Consider the following 21,979-nt stretch of genomic DNA (forward strand, 5'->3'; position numbering starts at 1 on the left):
GTCCTTGATGCAAAGCACTTTGGATACCTGCTAGTTGCTGTAAATAAATGTCCATTGATTGATTGATAAAGAATGTTTTTGCTTGAGGTGTTTTTTGCCCCTGACGTCGACTTCCAGGCATTGCTGCAACCATTGACTTCGGAAAACCTTTACCCAAACCCTTGCCTAATCCTAGTGCAGCGCTGCCTGGAAGGCAACGTTGGGGGCTTAAAAAAACTCTTTTTTGCCTGTTTAGGTTCATGAATTGCACTTTAGTCAAAGCACTGGTATATTGTCTGTTTTGTTAATATTTTGTTGAATGGTCTGGGTGGGTGCTGATGACGGGGGGGTGTTCATGTCACAAGCTGTATGTTTTCTATGTTGTTAAAATTAAAAAAAAATTGTTAATCACAAAAAAAGGAAAAGTCAGAGCAACTTGTAAATGTGAGTGCTTTTATTATGAAAGTCATGAGCGGACGTGGCGTCCGTTGAGGTTATTTCAACCAGCTTGAAAGCAGTCAGTCTCTCCCGCCAGTCGGTCAGAGTGAAAGTTGTCTCCGCTCGGAGAAGCTGGGAGCCGGGGTCTGCTAGTTTCCGCCGCCGCTGCTTCACACTCTTTCTCCCGGAGAGATGAGGCGGAAGGAGAAGAGGCTGCTGCAGGTCGCCGGGCTGCTCATAGCGGCTCTACTTTTCCTCCCCAACGTCGGGCTGTGGTCTTTGTACCGGGACCGGGTGTTCGACAACTCGCCCGACACGGCGGACGGTCCGGGCGGCATCCTCCGGATACAGGTCAGGAAAAAGCTCGGTTATTACACACACCTCAGTGGGTTTTTCTCTGCTGTCTTCAGGGAGCTTTTGAGTGTGTTTCTTTACTTCTACTCAATTCAAAAAACTGCTCTGCCAAGGACTATCTGAAACAAATGTGTACGTGCGACTTCACAAGGGACAGTCATTTAAGGTGTGTTGTACTCCGACATGCACGCTGATTAACATTCCTGGAAATGCAGCAGTTGTTAGCATGACGGCTAATTCTTCACCGGTAGTCCGAGTTGACCCACAATGTGTGTCTTTATGGTGTGAGAACACCCGCGAGCACCCTGGACGAAACCCACGCAAAACACGCTGACCCTAACACGCAAACTCCCCGGGTAAAGGCCCTGCCCGGACCGGGGGGTATCGAACTCCTGCTGTGGGGCAGAAGTGCCAACCACTGAGCCACCGTACCGTACCGGGGCGCCTAAATCCGTGCATTAAGGTAGAGAATGTCACCGACTGCATGTACGTCGGCGGTGCGGCGTCAGGACCACGGAGAGCGCCCGGGCAGTCCATCCCTGCTCGGGTTCAGCACCATGGTGAGCGCCCATACTTAGAAATAAGATAAAATAGATTTATTAATCTCACACTGGGGAAAGTCCTGCGCTACAGCAGCTCAAAAGAAGAAGAAGAAAAATGTACACACGTCAGAATAAGTAGACATAGGAGAAAAAATATACGTAAAGTATGTGAACTAGTTATAGTTATAATAATAATATTAGTTATAAAACAAACATATTTACACAATAAACACCCTTATGTAAACAGATATTCTTTTATATAAATATATACATATGTGTGTGTGTGTGTCTCTTTGTATCCATATATATGTGTGTGTATACTGTGTGTATATAGATAGATAGATAGATAGATAGATAGATAGATAGAGATGAGTTAGGTGCGGATGAATAGAAATGACATGTTGCACAGTTGGAGATAGCAGAGTGATAAATAAATAAATATAATAACAATAAATAATAAATATGGAATAGGTTAAACTGGAGAAAAAGGGCTTCTTGGTTCTGTAAAACTGCTGTGATAAAGCTTGGAAAGTGTCCAATCCTCCAGTCATAGGGGTAATTTACAGGGGGATGGGCGTTACAACCCCCCCCCCCCCCCCCCCCCAATAATTGAAACTGTCCAGCACAACCCCCAAAAAGCCTGTTATAATTTCCTTTACATAAATAAACACATTTGCACCATATCTTGTTGCAGTAAAGTTCCCCAGAATGCAGGAAATGAAGTGATTGTTAAGCCCAAATGTTCAGTTTTGTTTCAAACCTTTTCGTCTTTCCCCTGTGTGATGAGCAACTGCAGAAGGTTTCGTTTGGTGATCATGTTTTTAATCGATGTCACTGCCCTTCAGCATCACCGTCTGTAGCTGTTGCCATGGGAAACAACTAGGCTTGCCGTTAAAGGTGCTCCGATCAGGGTTTTTGGGTTCAGTCACCGATTGCTGGAAGCAGTCCCGGTCACCGGGTCTATTTGAAGCCTTCTATTTATCATGTCATATACTGTAATTATCATCAAATAATTTTAATAGTCTTAACAACAATGTATTTGTATTAGAATTAACAGAAGGTAATGTCGTGTGAATTGTCAACTGTTTACTTTTATTGACAGGAAACGTTCTACTTCCTGTTAGAAACACACCGTAAACAGCCGAGAGCTTAACAAATACGCCTGATTACGAAATAAATTACAAAATAAATGTCATTGATAATTCACACACACTTAAAGTGAACTTAAACATAAAGTGACGAGCAAAGAAAACAAAATCACACATGTCAAGATAATAAGGCATGAGGTGGAAAGTATTTTAGGCTCCTCCCTCACTCCTCCCACTCTCCTTCCTCCCTTTCTCCCCCCTCACTCCTTTCTCCTCTCTCTCCTCTCTTCCCCCTCTCCTTCCCCTCTCTCCTCCCTCTCTCCTGCTGCTGTAATCAACTGAAAATAGAAGCCATGACGTAACAGTCACACGTCTTTAGTGAATATCTCAGTAATTTCTTAGCTTTTTGTCCTATCTCAAAATCAAAAAAATGTCCTTTCAATCTCTGCAGACATTTTTTCAGTAGTTGTAGCTTTTTTTTCCTCACGAGCCGTGCGTCTGATCGGCCGATAACGATCAGTGACCGATCAATCGGAGCACCCTTACTTGCCGTTGGTTGTTTGCAGTATTTGTCAAGAATATGGAGAAACAGAATATTGAGTAATACTGAGTAACAAAGGACAAATGAGGAAAAGGGAAGGAACAATATGCGAGTTTGTGTTCTGTGTCTGAGTGCTCCCTGTGGGCTGTTACGGCTCCATTGAAGTAGATAAAAATCAATACACTTATCCCATTCAGCCTTTTCCCACATACGTCTTGTTAGAGCCATTTGTAGCGGATATTTTATTCCCCTTGTTGGTTTCTGTCTGCTTCACTCGTAGACGACGCAGTGCTTTAACCAAATATGAACACAGTGAGCCGCAGTCTCATTCATGCACCCCCCCATGTCTTAGATACAATAGAATATTAATGAACAACATTCATACATTTTGTTTTTTTTAAAGGCTTATTAACCCAGAGAGGAGGAGAAGACAGCAATTCTTCAGTGGCGTCCTCGTTCATTTGGGTGTACTCTTTTCTTACTAGTTTCAGTCTGCTGTTCGCCCCGGAGCCTTTTAGTTTGAGGAAGATGGATTTTCTAAATATTATTTCTTGCTCCTTTTATGAAAAAAAGTGCCGCGTGGATTCACTGCAGGTACAATGGATCAGTCGTGTCAAACAGGTGTCAAAAAGTATCCAGACAGTATTGGTGTCGTTATTGAAAGTTTATGAACAATACCCAGCCCTACAGCGGACTATAACTTTAAGTGAGATATTATTTTGGATGCACTGGCCCTTTAAAGAGTACTTCCATAAGGCAGTAGACTGCTGCTATTGTGTTTCTCTGCACTTTAAAAATGGGTGCTGCTTTCCTAACGTGGCTCCTTGCTCCTTCATGCATGTCTCCTCCTAACAGGGATAATAGGTATTGAACAACGTAAAGTATTTACTTGAACGAGGCCTCCTCGCTCACTCCAGACTCATTTTAAGCGGACTGCAGTTAATCGTGAGGTACAGCATCTCTGCTGACCTATAATGTGCAGGGATAATTAAGTACTGACTGTCTCTCAAGTATTGATTAGAGATCTAGTCACTGGTCTGGAACAGTCAGCAGTATTCATTTTACTGTCCCATCAGCTCGGACCAATCACTAAACAGATTCACTCGGATCTCCTGCGTTGTCTTCCCATCGACCTGCATCTTTTGTGTTTCTCTGGGTTGAAATTTCAACGCTTTGCTGTTCTTTTTCGACATTTTTTTTGATGTTTTTGTCAATTTCATTCCTAAATGTCACTTTTTAAATTATGTTTTAGTAAAAAAAAAAAAAAAACCATTTTGTTTTTTCCAATGTTTTTGATGTTTCTTTTGTCACTTTTTTCTGATTTTCTTTGTCACTTTTTCAGCATTTAAAAAAAGAGCGATTTGTTCATTTTATTTCTGCGTTTTTGTAATTGTTTTTTAACATTTGTCTCTTTTTTCAACGTTCTTTTGTCTTTTGTCTTTTATCTGATATAGAAAGCTTTTGTCAAATTGGACCCGAGGACAACTGGAGGGTTAAGGGTTGCTGGGTTGTTGCATTAACAATGATTTCCTAAAATAACAAAGCAAGCCTGCCTTAGCCTGGGAAAACCCTGACAAATTTACGGTAAATTTGAGATTTGCTCTGCAAGTCCGTCTGGCCGGAGAGCCCACTCAAACCCATTTCCAGTATTTCCAAATCGAGGCACCAATCACAGCCGTTGAGGCGGGCTTTACACAACGACGATAGCGCTCTGCAACATGCTCGCTGGTTGAGATGTTTTTTCCGTCGCTGCATACGTTGTCTCCCTTATCGCTCTCATTGGTTTTAGGTCTATCCAATGCGCCCAGAGGCATTTGAGCGGCGTCCATCGGTGACGCCCCTTTGGAAATGGGCTGTGAATCAGTTACAACTGAGAAGGGCCTGGTGTCTAAGGCTAAGCCTGTCTTGCTAGCTTGAAGCTTTTTGTTGTTCTTCCGAAGCGAACAGAGTTTGACAACGGCAACACACAGAGAGCGGAAGGTGAGGGGCAAAGCCTGCGGCATGTCAGGCTTTATCTCGGGAATGGACTTCTTTTGATCACGACTTCCATCCGGTAACCAAGGACTATCCAAGCTCTTCTGAAACGTCCTCCCTCCTCGTTCCTAATCTCCTGTGAGATGCATTCAAGGATTTGGAACATCCTGGATGATAGTTAACCTCAATTGATGTGTGGGGCAGGCTGGAGGACCAAGCAGCGAGGCTGGGAGGAAGAATAATTAGCTGAATGAAAAGCACTCATTGTAGAGCATGTTGAACACAGACTGTCTGTGATTAAGTTATGGCCAGAAGCGTGAATTGGTTGAATGTTTCAGCCAAAACAAAGCCGAGCGGCGGCACTTTGGGTAGTCTGTGTTTTGAAGTTTGACTTTCCATGTAATGATTAGATTGTAGTTGTTTGATTTTTCCAAATCTTAGGGAAAAAAAGACTGGTTGTATCTCTCCCCACAGTGTGGCTAAACCTTTCAGCGGCACACCGACAGCTCTTTGTGTTAAACCGATTGATTCGTGCCTCTTAACCATGCTGAGCATTGATCGCTGGAGAGGAAAGGAGCAACATGTCTCCTCGGCCAATGGCCGCACAGTGGGACTCATGCGCGGCGGAGCAGAGCGAGTCTGCTTTAGATGAGGAGATGCTGGGAGGAGGGTTTAGGCGAGTCGATGTAAGCCACATCTGTGCTTTAGTAGCCCCATGGTGAACAGAGTCCAGCTCAGAAGCTACAAGCAGAGACAAGTCACTCATCTGTAGTCTGAATTTTGCTGACAGAGGGCATTCACAGAGGGAGAGAGAGGAGACTGCTACTGCCTCTTGGGACATGAGATGCTGGATTTTGTAGCTCTAAAAAAAATTTTGCTGACAAAGTAATACAAATTGTTGAGGCCTTTATCACAACGAGCAGATTCTGCTGTGTATCCGGTCAGCTAGTTCATTTTCTGCCACTTGACAAATTAACTTTAGTTTTCTTGGTACCGTCATACACGTTGTTGACCCAACCATCCACCCCAAAATCTTTCAGACAGTTTTAACAGTAATAACTGAGTTAGGCCTGCACGATTCGGGGAAAAATATGAATCACAATTTTTTAGCATCACGATTCTCTGCCATGATATTTTTCTCACAAAGGGTAATGTGTATTGCACACATGAACCATGACAAAAAAAAAACAGATTGGCAGCACCAAACAGATTTATTTTTGTCACCTATAGCATATTGCTTATCACCACAAGCCGGGGAGCATTGCAGCGCTCGGGAGAGCTTTAAAACCTATTTTATAGTCTATGTGTAAAACTCACAGTAGAAAGTAGTAGCGTTTGTGATTCAGTCGGCTCGTAAAATTAAATGAGAATCAAAGTCATTAAAAAAAAAAAAATTGTAGTTGTAGTAAAACTACATCGTGAACAGGGTGAATCGAGATTGTGATTTTATAACGATTAATTGTGCAGGCCTAGTTTCACTATGTGAAGAAATATATAAACGTTGTTCGCACAGTCAGCGATTATGACTCGTATTTAATTTAAATTGTTAGATGGTGCCTTGTAGTGGACGTAGTAAATTTGACGGGAGAAAAGCAGGAAGTATAAGAGTGCCCAATAAGGCTGGCTGTTGTCCTTTGAATCAGGAAGTCGGAGTGGATTTTTGGGTCCTGAAACACAGTGCCCTCAAACCGTGGAGCGGACTTCGCTTCTTGGGAAAAAACACAAGACCTAGGAAACGCGTGTTCGTTCCTCTGGAGTGTTTTGAGCCAAACCCTAACCCTAAACTTAACTAGTTGTTAACTGTTAACACTTAATTGTCGTTGCTGCATAACACTCACGTTTTGTTGGCTAAACTCCACTGTAATGTCCACTGAAAGGGCCGTCATTTGGGGGTGCTCTGTAGCCGGCTCACAGTCCCCTTTTGGTCGGCTAAACTCAACTAGCAATGGCCACTGATACGACTGACAGCTCCCAGAGCTCTGTAGCCGGTGCCCCGCGTAGTCGCCTAATTTCATAGGCTATCATACAAACCCGAATGCGTTGAATATGGGGGTAGGTTAAACAGAAACAAACGGAAATATGTCACATGCGTAACTGGCAGTGAAGTAACGTCACAAATCAAAGCGTTTTTAACTCGAGCCATGATGTTTCTAAGCAGTTCTGTTGCCTAAACCTAACCAAACCGCAAATACTAAGGGTGCTATTTCATGATACGCTTCTGTGGGTCTATTCAGAGGGTGGGAATAAACCATATACATCGTCGTATTTGGTTTGGAGGACTTGTTGCTACCTCGCCTTCGCTCTTGATGGCCACTGTACAGTATTTCTGTGCTGTTGTTCCCCGGCCTTCCTCTCCCTCAGACATGACAACAGGGAACTTATTTGAACAGCTCAGATGGGTTTGGACTGGAGCCAATGGAGGCGGTGATCCCAGCAGAACCAACACAGCTGCAAATTACCCCTGAACCCCCCAGCGGGTCCATCACACCATGCTTATGCCTCTGCATGTGTTTTCATCTGTTCCTTTGTTGGCAAGTCAAAATCCTTCTGCAAGGTTGCTTAAAATGCTTTCCCCCCTCCTCTCCCTTCTTAAGGGCCCCGACAATTCTACCCCAAATAGTGTCTGGCAACACAGATATTTTCACTTTTATGTGACAAGGCTTCAAAATATGCATCTATGAAACATCTCTGAAACATCAGCAGGCATCCCAGTACAATGGAGGAGAAAGACATTGTGTGTGTCCCACTTAAAGTATTGGAAAGTCAGTATTTATACTGACAACATCTTGGTTTTTTGTGCATACTCCACAGATATTACTCTCAGCAGTTTTTAATAGAAAGTAGTCACAAAGAAAACTGTTTGTGGCAGCAAGCAGGCAGTACAACAAACAAATGAGATCATTTGGATATGGTTGCAAGCATGTGCTACTCATGCAAATATTCCAAGTTCATTTCCTCTTGCCCCTTCCTAAAAATCAGCCATTTCAGCCTTAATATATGTCCCTAAAACAGAGTTTTATTAGTTTAAATGAGGTGTTGAAATTCAGATATCTGCATAAATCCCAGCTGTATCCCCCAACCGTTTTTATTAATATCCTTTAAGCTGTTTGGGAGACTTTCTGCAGCCGGCTGTTGGCAGGTGATAGCAGGACTGCTTTGAGCGGGTGCTGTGTGTGTGCAGTTATACAGTTCACCCTCCATAGTGTGTTAGTGAGGTCCTTTCTTTGGATTTGACTGACTTTATATCTCCTCTCTTGGTGTATGTTCTTCTTCTGTTTGTTTACTACGTGTTTGTGTGTGTGTACACGCCCATATGTACAGATACTGCAAGCTGAAAAGAGAAGCAGAGCGCTGCTGAGTGAACTATGTACACACCGTAACATTACACCCATATGGATGTCAATGTGCTGCTACATCAGCCTCCTCTCTTTGCAACATGTTCAAACCTGGCTGCTGGATTTGCTCCCATTTATTTTCATCTTTGATTAAACCTAACATTGTACAAATTGTTTTATATCCTTGTTTGTATTTTTTTGTAAAAACCAAGAAACAATCCACCTTTTCACTTGTCATGACTGGACTGAGAGAAAGGAGCTCGATGTGATATTTTCTCCCTGAACGCACCTGTTTGCAGAATGCCGTGTTCTGTTTCTGTCTTCATCCTTAGCTTGATCTTTACCTTGATTTAGGAGCGAGAGCCCACAGACTACATCTGGAAATATGCCAATGGAAACAGGCGGTGGTCCAAACATTTTGAAAGACAAGTGTTCACATCAAGTGAAGTCAATTTAATTAATGTAGCGCTAAATCACAACATAAATTATCCCATGACCGATTCATGTAGAGCAGGTTAGACAACAGCCTTTAACTTACAGAGAGCCAACATACCCCCATGAGCAAGCTTTGGCAACAGCTGCGAGGAAAACAAACCCTCCACTATAACCAGAAGAAACCTTCAACAGAACCAGGCTCTAATCAGTACCTCCAGGATTTTGCAGCCTTTTTTTGAGATTGTTGTGGCCAAAAATGCCAGATGTTGCGGGAGATTTTGTAAAAACATTGCGGTAAAAGTTGCAATGTTTTTTGAATATTTGTTGCAATGAAGTTGCAGTAGACAGAGAAAGTTGCACAGAACGTTTGTACAGTTCTAAAAAATGAAAAGGAAACCTGTTTTGAGGAGAAGAAAATGTTTTCTTACAGTAACCTTACCAATAAGGCTGAGGATGCGGCAACTGAAAATGGCTGGTGGATTTAAGACAAAAAATAATAATTTATTGAAATAAATTATTTTGTATATAGTATATCAAGTAACTCTGCCCTCTGGGAGCACCGTGTTCCTTTGGGGCAGTATGGTACTACAAGCTCTTTGAGATGTGACGGTGCCTGATCGTTAACTACTTTGTGGGTGAGGAAGAGAATTCGTGCAAGTGCTCCCTGTGTTCAAAAGCTAATACAGTAGGAATGTCATCTTTTTTTGCCACAGCATTCTGGATTAACTGGAGGGTCGTAAGGGACTTATTGGGGCGGTCAGATAATAAGTAACTCCAGTATTCCCGACTAGAAGTAAGAAATGCATGGACTAGTTTCTCTGCATCTTTTCATCACAATCCATCAATATCTGAGCAGAAAGTGTGAGGCGGCAGGAGGCAGAGGACCTCAGGAGTCCTGGCCTCTCTCTGGTCCTCTTCGTGCTCTCCCCCTCACAGCGGGGCTCTGGATAATGACTCCTTTTGGGAGATAATGGACTGTGCAGTGGCTTCGCTGAGCTGCTCTTTGAGAGGGTTTGGAGTGCCTCGCTGCAGGGGCCTCCGGCTGGAGGTCCTCCGCCTCCAGCTGATGTCTGGGTCAAGCAGAACACAGCGTAGACGCCCAGAGTCGTTGACATGTGTATCCAAACAGGGCTGATACCTTATTTAACTTTTTAAGGGTGTCTCTCACGAGTCACGTGGGATGATGATAATAATAAAATGTATTTCTATAGCATTTAACTTTTCTTAACAAGGTTATAAAAGTGCTTTTCAGAAAACACAGCAGATAACCAAGAACAACGCAACCTTGTTGGACTCGCTGGCTTGTTATGTTAATTTAGCCTATTTAGCCTCCCAGGTATCTTCTTTATGCTTTGAGTAGCTGAATATGTTATCTTAACATACAGAACACCTATTCAGCCTGTTGTTCTGTGTGCTATCGTATAGTTGAATAACTTGCCTTTCCAGATTAAATGTCTCTGCTGGATGTTGTTATGAAATACATTTCTTAATAAATGCGACTTATTGTCCAGTGCAACTTATACGTTTTTTTTTTCCCCACTTCATGGCCCAATTGTTGACTAATGCGACATATACTCTTATAGTCCGGAAAATACGGTAGTTTGTTTTTAATTAAAATGTCTGGAAGAGCTTAGTAATGGAAATGTCAAATCCAATTTGAGTTGCTTCATGTAATTATATATATATATATATAAAAATGTAATGATTGTGTTAAGTGGGCTTATGTATCGTTTTGTATCGACATAGGCCCCCTAATTGACTCAAATCAAAAAACTTTCGTGGAGGAATTTGTGATATCTGTAAATATTGTATGGTTGTCCAAAGAGTCGATATAATAACATATCGTGATGAAACGCATTATTTACACATGTAATATAAACTGTACATACACACACACACACACACACACACACACACACACACACACACACAACCACACAAACACACACCACACACACACACACACACACACACACACACACACACACACACACACACAAGTACATGCTCATAACACATACATTGCACAAAATACAATGTTGCTCTGTCTGCTGCACATTTCCTGCCAGTGTTATCATGTGAATGGACATATAAAAATACTTATTCATCTCTCAGCCTTTCCTCTAGCCAAAGCAGGAGTAGCGGGGGGGGGGGGGGGGGATTTGTGAGCCCCTAGCACAGATTGACTTGCTTGCGAAGTGGCTGAAGATGAAGGAGGAGGAGCAGGAGGGTGAAGGTGAGGGTGAGGCGGTATGGGAAAAGACAGGTAATTGTGTCTCTGGGGGTTGAAAGCGGATCTGTCTGTGTTCTGACAGACCAGGAAGGGGAAAAAAAAAGAACAGAAAGGCTTCCTCTTCTCACGCCGGGCTTCTGTCAGCTCACAGCAGGAGGAGAGGAAACGGGAAGTATTGACCCGAGGTGTTCCGATTCACCCTCCCCAGAGAATGAATGGGGAAACTCTGTTCTTATCAGACTCACTGCTGGTAATACCAGCTTTTCCCTTATGCCAAACAAAGGCTGTCCAATACTACGCCTCTATCTCTCCTCGCTCACTCCTCGGCTTTGTTCAGCACAGCAGACCTGAAAGCAGCCGAAAGCAAGCGGAGGGTTGTCTGTTCAAAAGTGGGTGCTTGAAATAAGAAAATCGTGTCACCTTGAAAATAACTTTTGGGGAGGACATCGGATTTGAGCAATCAGCTGCTATAATAAAGGTAGTCTATAAACTTGATGTTCCACTTCAGGGATTGGTCCGTTGCTGCCGAAAAATCTTATTGGGAAATTCACTCTTTTCGGCTGGATGTCCGTTATCTTCTGCTTTCTTTGTGTTGCCGTTCTAAACTCTGGTGAGTTTCTGAGGACTATGGTTACCTGGTCCTCAGGTCTCTGCAGGGCAAATCCAGACAGCTAGCTAGACTATCTGTCCAATCTGAGGACTATGGTTACCTGGTCCTCAGATCTCTGCAGGGCAAATCCAGACAGCTAGCTAGAATATCTGTCCAATCAGAGTTGTCTGTTGCACGACCAAAACCATTTTTGAAGGTACACGTTCCACCAAAACTAGTTCCTCCATGAGGCTATTTTGCAGAGGCAACGTGGCTCTGTTGGGCGCTTAGCCCCGCCCAAGATGATTGTGATTGGTTTAAAGAAACTCCAATAAACCAGAGCATGTTTTTCTACCATCCCGGAATATATGTTTTGGCCTTGAGCAAGACCCTTAACCTCCAGCCTCTCCAGTGGAGCTGCTCAGTGGCCAGCAGATCAGACTGTGGTTGTACTGGGCAAAAGAGAGGCTGGAAAGTGAGAATCAAACCTGATATTAAACAGGGATCTCAAAGGGAAACGTGTCTTCACAGATAAAGATTTTAGGCAACTGTAGAGCCTGAGACAGTGGATTTTGGGCTTCTATGGGACATTGAGAGCCTGAAAATCTTACACGTTGACGTGCAGAAGTTTTCAAAATGGTTTTAATGATTGAAGAATTATTGATTCGCCATTGATAATTTTGAAGTTAAATAAATTCTGTAATAATTGTAATAGAAATTGTTCAACACGGTCAGTGCTCAAATTCACCCTTTCGTCTGTTCCTTTCAGAGATACAAGACACATTAATCAAAAGAATCTGTATTTTAAAAGGTAACCCCACCTACGTGACTGTTTATAGTTTAATATCGGTCCCTGATTCCAGGGTGGTGCCCCGTTTTGATTGAGGTAACAAGGAACAGGTGAAGCCCGTCAGGCAGAAAATAAAACAAGACATGACAAGGGAGAAAAACAGGAAACTGAAACACATACACAACCATACCAATCCAACATATTTTAAATTAAGAAATTGAACAGTGAAGTGACTATAAAAGGCAACACTTAAAAATAGAATGACAATTACATTTTAAAGTGCCATTTTCTACTGATAAAAAAAGTGTATTTCGTGATATGTTGCAGGCTTTCGCAATGTGTTTATTGTGACAGATAATTTAATGATGACAATAACAAAACAACATATTGTGCAGCCCTACTTGGAAGTGTGCTTATACCTTTGGGAATGCTACGTGAGGCAGTAATACAGCACAACAGCTGTTTTCTCTTTTCAAACCGAGACGATGCAAAGCGTTTGGAGGCTTAACAGCAACAAACACGTGTGTTAAAACCATGAAACTCGAACCTCTTGGGTGTATCTTTTCCTCTGGAAACGTTTCCACTGTGCTTCAAGAGAAAGTTTTCAAGGTACGAGTGAGACCTGCAAATGTCACTGACATTTTGTTCTGTTTAGCTGTCACTTATTTCTCAGGAGAAAAAAGGTTTTCCTTGTGCCTTGATACATCCACCGAAGAACAAAAGCCGCTGCCACAAAGCACGATGAGGGAACTCTTTGCAGAACCGCTGATGCCTCAGAGGTTAGCGTGGCATTTCCGTTCATTGCGGTGCCACTTTCACTTTGGTTTTTAAGGTGTTGGAGACCTTTTCAAGTCTGGTCTGGTGCGACGTGGGAGCCACTTTAACAGAAACCAGTGGGAGATGGCACAAAAAGACAGCAGATATGTCAAGAATATGAATTATGTAGAACAATAAAGGGTAGAAAAGAATTATCAAATGTAAATCAGAACAGAGTATCCAAGGGTTGTTTTCAAATGTGAGAGCGCAAACATGACTTGGTACTTTGGACGTTTTTTTAACCTTGAACCTATATTCCTAAGTTTTTGTGTCTAAGTGACTGATGGAAACAACAATCTTTAGCATTGGTACAGTATTTAGCAAGATCGCTGCAGTTGGCAGCGGCGAAACAAGATACAACGTAAGTTAACGGGACAATTGTGCTTGTATTTACCTGCACAAAAGTGCTCTTTTTGCCACTGGGAGACTCAGATTAATATTCTAAGTGTCTGACAACATTATGGAAAAGATTTCTAAGCAGGTCAACCTTTCTGTCAAAGAGTGACTCTCGCCAAAAACCTATTTTTTTAAAGATAAAAATATCTGTGAAATTGCGTTTGCTAAATCCACCAGACTCCATGTAAATAATCAATAATTTTAGCATTGTAAAATACACTTTATTCAAAGTTGACAGAAAGAAAATTAAACTATGTATGCCGTTTCAAGTTGTCTTTCCACTTTTCAAACCATCACAACTCTCCTTTTGGTTGTAATAAACACATAGTTTACCGATTTACATGTGGAAAATATGTTAGCTCTATACACGCTAGAAGTATTGTATTTCAAATGGAGTCTGGTGGGTTTAGCACTAGTAACTTCAGAGCTGTTTCTGGTTGAAAAGACAGGTCTTAAAGAGGTCTGTCTCTGTAGGGATCCCATAGTGTTATCAGACACTTCTGAGCCTGTCAGCAGCAAATAAAGCACTTTTAGTAGACCAAAGTGATGATGCACAATTTCCCCGTAGGGTTACATTGCAGTCCGGTCTGTGGCTGTCGGTTACAGCGTTCACTCCTAATACTGGGCAAATTTCAAAGATTGTTGTTCCTATCAGTCACTCACAAACACAAAGGGAATAAAGTTCAGGTTGAAAAAAAAAAAAAAGAAATTACCTTTTAAGAGGAACTCGTGAATTTAAAAAGAAACTTATTTGAACAATTGCTAACTATCACTAACCTAGCAATCTAGACGCACCCTAGCGGCAGCAAATGTAATTTGCAGCCAGGGTCGGTCTAGTAACTCTCCTTTGTTGCGAGCTGGAAAAAACAAATTCTTATCAGGCCAATCACATTGTGTATAGAGTCGGTGGGCGGGGCTTAACGTTTGGACGGCACAGTTGCGACGGTTCAGTGTGAATTCCCTGCTACTTGAAAACAAAGAAGATGGCGGCTGCTGGCGAACGGCGGTCTTTCGAATCGGTTTACTCCAGGACTATGGAAGACTTAAGACTTAAGAAGAAGTGCTCACTAACACAGATTGCACGTAGAAAAAGTCTTAGATCTTTGAGTTCAGCTCATGAAACATGTGGGCAAATAACAAAAGTGTTGCGTTTATCATTTGTTCTGTATAGTTGTTCTGTATAGTTACTGTTGCTATGCCGGTTAAGAATTCCAGTGGCAGATTAACCAAAGAAAAGTTTTGACACAATGGGTCTTAACGATTTAAAGAATGACTTTCAGATTTGTCTCTGTCAGCGCTGAGTCAAACCCGATTGTCTTTGTTTGCAGCACGTCACTTCTTTTTAAACACACAAATCCATGAAAAAAACCTTCAAAGTGGAACTCATAATATTATAATATATATAATAATAGTTATCCCCAATCTGGGGCAGATTCTTTGTAAGCAGCAAACGTGAGATGAATAGACAATTCAAAAGGCTACATGAAAGTTAATTAGTGATCACTCATGCGGCTGAAATAGCCCACTTCCCTCTCCCTCTCTCTCTATCTGCTGTACTCTGAATGTTTTGCTTGATAAAGTATAATTTTCCATTGCGGCCTGTCACTAATGGGACACAGTGCTTTGTTGTAAATGATTGAATAGTTGATGGAGATCAAACATGGGCTACGTGGTTTCTGGTGTAGGTCCTGTAAATCCCTATTAGTGGGTTTACGCCGCACCTTGAATATTAATAGAGCAAAAAAGCAGCGGTGGAAGAAGTAGTCAGATCCTTTACTTAAGTTAAAGTACTAATTGCACACTGTAAAAGTACTATGTTAAGTCAAAGCCCTGAGTTAAACATTTCACTTGAGTCAAAGTATGTAAGTATCATCAGGAATATGTACTTAAAGTATTAAAAGTACTCAATGCAGAAACATCCTCACATTTTACAAAGTGTAAAGGATCTGAACAGTTGTGTGTTTAACTGTCTAATTATTTCAGCTGGATTTGTAGGACATTGGACATGTATGTTATAATATATAATATATATATTTAGTGTGAACTATTTAAAAGGTACCATGACAGGGCTATTTGGATGCTTTTATAAGACCTTAGTGGTCCCCTATACTGTATCTGAAGTCTCTTTTATATAGACCTTAGTGGTCCCCTAATACTGTATCTGAAGTCTCTTTTTTGTAGACCTTAGTGGTCCCTTAATATGTATCTGAAGTCTCTTATATAGACCTTAGTGGTCCCTATACTGTATCTGAAGTCTCTTATATAGACCTTAGTGGTCCCTAATACTGTATCTGAAGTCTCTTTATATAGACCTTAGTGGTCCCCTAATACTGTATCTGAAGTCTCTTTTATAAGACCTTAGTGGTCCCCTAATACTGTATCTGAAGTCTCTTTTATATAGACCTTAGTGGTCCCTAATACTGTATCTGAAGTTCTTTTATATAGACCTTAGTGGTCCCCTAATACTGTATCTGAGTCTCTTATATAGACTTAGTGGTCCCCTAATACTGATCTGAAGTCTCTTTTATATAGACCTTAGTGGTCCCTAATACTGTATCTGAAGTCTTTTAATAGACCTTAGTGGTCCCCTAATACTGTATCTGAAGTCTCTTTATATAGACCTTAGTGGTCCCTAATACGTATCTGAAGTCTCTTTATATAGAACTTAGTGGTCTAATACTGTATCTGAAGTCTCTTTTATAGACTTAGTGGTCCCCAATACTGTATTTGAAGTCTCTTTTATATAGACCTAGTGGTCCACCAACTGTACTGAAGTCTCTTTATATAGACCTTAGTGGGCCCTAATACTGTATCTGAGTCTCTTTTTAGACCTTAGTGGTCCCCTAATACTGTATCTGAAGTCTCTATTTTTATAGACCTTTACAAACACATGTTAATGTTAAAAAACCTCATAAAGTGACATTTTCATGCCGTTGGACCTTTTATTGTGTAAGGTAACTAGTAACTTGAGCTGATGAATGAAGTGGAGTAAAAAGTACAATTAGTACAAGTACATTTCTTTCTAAAAAGTAGCGGATTAGAAGTAGAAAATGGCATGAAAAGAAACGACTCAAGCAGAGTAAAAGTACCTCAACATTTGAACTTAAGTGCAGTACTTGAGTAAATGTACTTAGTTACATTCCACCACTTCAGAAAAGTGCCCAGAGCATAACAAACGTTTGTGGCCGTGTTGTGGCTGTAAGCAGTCCAAATAATTGTGCTGCTGCAAGGGATTACACACACTGTCACACGTTTGGAGATCTAGTTTCATGGATTTCTTCCTGCACACGTCAAATACTACTAGTACTACAAATACCAAATGTAAAGTTACTTTGTGAGGCGAACAGAAAGTCAACAGAAAGCGCCTCGCTCCCTCTCTGTTTAAGGCCAAAAACCAGGTGAAGAAAATAAATATACTGTTGTCACTTCCACCCAAACCCCGGTAAACACGCGCACCACCTATAATATCTGTGCATAATATAACAAATCAATGAATGCTATAAATGGACCGTAAGCAGAAATACAAGAGAAACGTGGCTCCTACAGGCAGCATGCAGCATCGCTCCTGTGATGATGGCCATTAGGAAGGTAGCAGCAGAGGGCTCAGCAGGGAGTTGGAGGAAGCTACACAAATAGTGGAGTAATGATTACTCTCTTCGCTGTTCTTTCTTTCCTTTTTCGTACAATGAGAACGCCACTTACAGCGGCTTTATGAGGCGAGTGTTGGTGATGTGGCTGATGCTTCACAATACGCACAGCGGTGCAGATTCCCTCTTTTTATTTGGAGTCCGATGCCACCTGCCTCGCCGGTTGAATTGGATCTCTTTCAAGTGCTGGAGTGGATGATAAAGGGTCAGGCAACCCCCGGGGGTTTTGTTTAGTGAGGTAGCTGCAGGTGAGGCACCCACAGTGAGACAGAAGAAATGATGGTTAGCTTTGCTAAAAGCGTTGGCCTGTATCTTTGAGCATTATATTGAAACCCTGATATCTGTACAACAGGGGTCTCCTACCTTTTTTCAGCCAAGGACCCCTTAGTTGAAAGAGAGTACAAATGTTGAGGTCCTTGCACTTGTCTTTTCATGCCACTTTCTACTCCTACTCCACTTTCTACTTCTATTCCCCCCCCACTACATACAGTATATGGTGTATGGGCTCAGCTTTGGTGGTATGGTGACATTTAGACATCCAGAGGGAGCTTGGAGTAGAGTTTTGGCTCCTTTCGCGTGGAAGGGGGCCAGTAATGGTTTTCAATCAGGACGCCTCCTAAGCGCCTCCCATTAGAGGTTTTCTAGGCATGTTTAACTGGTAAGAGGACCCCCGTTGGACCCAGAACACGGCGCAGAGTAGATGGATTTGTCTCGTCGGGCGTGGGAACGTCTCTGATTTCTCCGAGAGCTGGAAGATCTTGCCGGTGCTAAAATGCGGCTGAAAAGAACTTTTTTTTTTTATTACGAGGGACCGGTTAACCATTAACCCTTTCAAAATATGAAACATCACCGCAGCTTTGCTCTGGTACTTTCAAACAGTAATATACTATTTATATTGAATGTTTTCATATGGAGTTATTGGAATCCAGTGTTTGTTATTCTTTGGGTCTCGTTTTGGTTTCGGCTGTAACCTCAGGAGACCATGTCATAACATGTCCTCTCCTCAGATGCAGCAAATTCAAACTGAACTGAATTCAATTGAACTGAAATGAGTTGAATGTAAATGGCGGGGAGGTAATGGATGTTCCACTAGAATGCCGGTTTAATGTTGTGTCCGGTTTCATTTTCTGCATGTTGGCGTTGAGTGATTAAGACAGCTTTTCTTAGAGTGAGGTTCTTCGGTTTTTTCGTTCTAGGCAAAGTCCTCTACATCTGCTTGCACATGTCAATTCCTTTCTGTAGGAACCCACACACATGGACTCTCGCTGCATGTCAGGTCAGTTGTGGCTAGAAGGAATACAGCTGCAGCCGTGGTACAGCTGCAGCGATGACGGTTGAGTTTAAGCACCAAAACGACTAGTTCATGTTTAGGACAGTCTTGTATTGGTGGATTGTTGTCCACCACACAATATTCCGGGATGGTAGAAAAATATGCCCTGGTTTATTGGCATCTCTTCAATCCAATCACAATGGTCTTGGGTGATGCTAAGTGCAGCACGGAGCAACGGCACCTCTGTAAAATAGCCCAGAGAAGAACTTGTTTTGGTGGAACACGTGAACGTTAAAAAGTAGTTTTAGTCGTGCAACATAAAAACTCAGATTGGACAGATAGTCTAGCTAGCTGTCTGGATTTACCCTGCAGAGACCTGAGGAGCAGTTAACCATAGTTCTCAGAAATCCACCAGAGGTTAGAACGCCAACACTAAGGAAGAGGAAGGAAACGAGACATCCCGCCCAAAACGAGGGACATCCAGCGGCTCGTTCAGCGGCACCGGAGCAGTCCCCTCCGATATAAGATGTGTTTAGGAATGAGATTGTGCTTTGGATTAAAACACTACCGAGGAACGAACACGCATCTCTAGGGTAAAGAAATTACAATGATAGTATTATTGTTAGGGTACAAACGGCCAAAAGTAGGGGGGGCTGGCGTCTCCCTTAGAGACAGGGTGAGAAGCTCAGTCATCCGAGAGGAGCTCGGAGTAGAGGCGCTGCTCCTTCACGTCGAAAGGAGCCAGTTGAGGTGGTTCGGACATCTGGTAAGGATGCCTCCTGGAGGGGTCCCTAGGGAGGTGGTCCAGGCACGTCCAGCTGTGAGGAGGCCTCGGTAAGACCCAGGACTAGGTGGAAGGACGTCCAGCTGTGAGTAGGCCTCGGTAAGACCCAGGACTAGATGGAGGGACGTCCAGCTGGGAGGAGGCCTCGGGGAAGACCCAGGACTAGGTGGAGAGATTACATCTCCAACCTGGCCTGGGAACGCCTCGGGACCCCCCAGTCTGAGCTGATTGATGTGGCACAGGGAAGGGAAGTTTGGGGTCCCCTGCTGGAGCTGCTGCCCCCGCGACCCGATACTGGATAAGTGGATGAAGATGGATGGATGGATATTATTATTCCATTAGATTTTGCAAGAACTTCCGGCCGTAGCAACCTGTCAGTTTCTGATGTGACACAAAGAGCAAATATGATGCATTGCTGAATCTGACTCTGTAATAATCTCGATCCTTCCTTTCAGCTCGCATAATGGGCTCGGTGGCTGCTTCAGCTCAACGACCTTCTCATACATATCATTACACCATCAATCAGAATAATTAGCCACTAATTATTCTCAAAAGGGATGGTAGTGAAAGATCGAAATGCTGATTTTATATTAATTATACTAAATGGCTGCAGTGTTAAAGTTCTGTCATTCAAGTGCCTGCTCTGGCGCAGTCATTCCAGCCAGTCTGTCAATCAAAACTGTCCGTCAAACCACTCGCTCGCTGCCTACCGCTTAGACTCAGCTGTAGCTAAAAGCATTTTCATGTGGTTTGCATGCCATCACAGTTTTAATCACACTTAACGGTCCCATGGCATGAAAATGTCACTTTATGAGTTTTCTTTAACATTAATATGAGTTCCCCCGGCCTGCCTATGGTCCCCCAGTGACTAGAAATGGTGATAGGTGCAAACCGAGCCCTGGGTATCCTGCTCTGTCTTTGAGAAAATGAAAGCTCAGATGGGCCGATCTGGAATCTTGCCCCTAATGCGGTCATATGGGGTAAGGTTACCTCCCTTTTCTCTGCTCTGCCAGCCCAGCAAATTTGGCCCATCCATGACAGAGAGAGACCTCTCTCGCTCCTTCTTTGGAGCACAGAAGTTATTTGTTGCTGTTGGGAAAGGCGTAGTGGACATGGGGGGCCACGCCAGAGGCCACCAAATTCGGGCTATTGGGGCCAAAATGTTCTCCTCCTGTTTGAGAAATTCTTCATTGCATCGTGGTACATTCTCACTTGCACTGCTGTGACATTGGTTTAATTGTTTAATGCTCTTTTGCACTATGCCTGCACAAACTATAAACAGACTCTGTATTACACTCTTTACTATTGTGTGGGCTGTTGTATTGTATTGCATTGCATTACTGCCATACCACTTAGACATCATGTTACAACCTTTAAGTTGTATGCCTAGGGGAAGCTAGGAAGTAAGACAAATCACAAACTAACAAAGGAGAGACTAACAAGTCAGAGTACCGTAACAAGTATCTTTTATTACACAACTTAAAGATATGTATATATTTATCCATACATATATGGACGATGTTAAACAAACAAGGGTAATAAACCGTGGCAGACAACCCTCAGCAGCTTCAGATAACAATTCAATCAATCAATTCCCAAATTATATGCAACAGCAGAGAGTAGTTCACCAACTACACCCAGCATGACAGGAAGTTGTGGCAAGAGAAAGGGGCGGGGCCTCGGACCTGGGAGCTTTTATGCAGCCTCTCTGATAACTGGATTGAAAACACCTGTGAACGATCAGGGACTCAGACCTGAAACACAAAAACAAAATAGCTCTCTTCCAAACAGAGGTCAGAGTAGCATTAGAGAACGTAACACATCACATTACACAAACTGTAAAAATAAGAATCCATTCAAATGTCTATTTGCATATAGATGACCATAGCACACCTGTTTAAGGGAATGGTGTTTCCATCAATCACAAATTAAAACGTAGGCTTCTTGGAATCTGTGATTTGGAGAGACTGGATTTGGAAGTGGAAATGTTCAATAAAAATCCTCTTGAATAACCTGTTCCCCTCACCCTGGCTGTTGGGGTGTGAAGACCATTTCAAACTAAATATACAACAGTGTATATAGGAAATAGTTATCAACCCGGCCTTTGAATAAATTGTATTCAGTTGGTAGCATTGTGAGGCTGCAGTCTTATTCTTATTACTGTGTCCAATCGTGTCTATATTTAGTATCTTAAATACTTGACTTATTTTATTTTCACTACAAAAACATTAAGACAGTATTATATATTACACAAAAAAAAGATGTGATGGATGATTGCCAAAAAACCCTCCAAGGGGCTTAATAAGTGGCAAACTCCATAGAAACAATAACATTTAAAAATTTAAAAACAATTTATGTTATTATGTAAAAACCAACAAAAACAAAACAAAACAAAAACACATTTATTTTTATGAAACAACTTAAAATTAGATTAGATTAGATTAGATTAGATTAAATGCTTGACTACATATATTTCCGTTGTGTCAGAAAGCAGCACTTCAGGTGCCTTTGGTGGGGTTTTTTGGGATGCAGCAAATCTTAAGCGCCATATTTAGACGCTCTCGGTCGGGACACTCTGGGTTATTGGCGTCACTGTTTGACGCTATTGGGACTTCCTCTAGCCCTTTGGCGTCCTATTCAGACAAGCTCGGTCGGGACTTTTGGCGTCACGTTTTTGATGCTCTGGGTCTGGACTATTCATTTTGGAACCTGCTGTAGGTACTGTTTACAATAAGAATGTAATATGGAATATTGACCCGGGGTTTTAT

General features: G+C 42.2%; 1 protein-coding gene across 1 annotated transcript in view; it reads left to right on the forward strand.

Annotated features, from left to right (window-relative positions):
- The first annotated feature begins 512 nt into the window (after positions 1 to 512).
- galnt10 (UDP-N-acetyl-alpha-D-galactosamine:polypeptide N-acetylgalactosaminyltransferase 10 (GalNAc-T10)) overlaps positions 513 to 21,979 on the forward strand; it is an 81,534-nt gene continuing 60,067 nt past the window's right edge. Inside the window, exon 1 of the mRNA XM_032534308.1 lies at positions 513 to 768. Coding sequence (XP_032390199.1) covers positions 610 to 768 — 159 coding nt within the window. The 5' untranslated portion in view covers positions 513 to 609. The remainder of the gene's footprint in view (positions 769 to 21,979) is intronic.

This window comes from Etheostoma spectabile, chromosome 13 (genome assembly GCF_008692095.1).
Source record: "Etheostoma spectabile isolate EspeVRDwgs_2016 chromosome 13, UIUC_Espe_1.0, whole genome shotgun sequence".
Classification (NCBI taxonomy): Eukaryota; Metazoa; Chordata; class Actinopteri; order Perciformes; family Percidae; genus Etheostoma; species Etheostoma spectabile.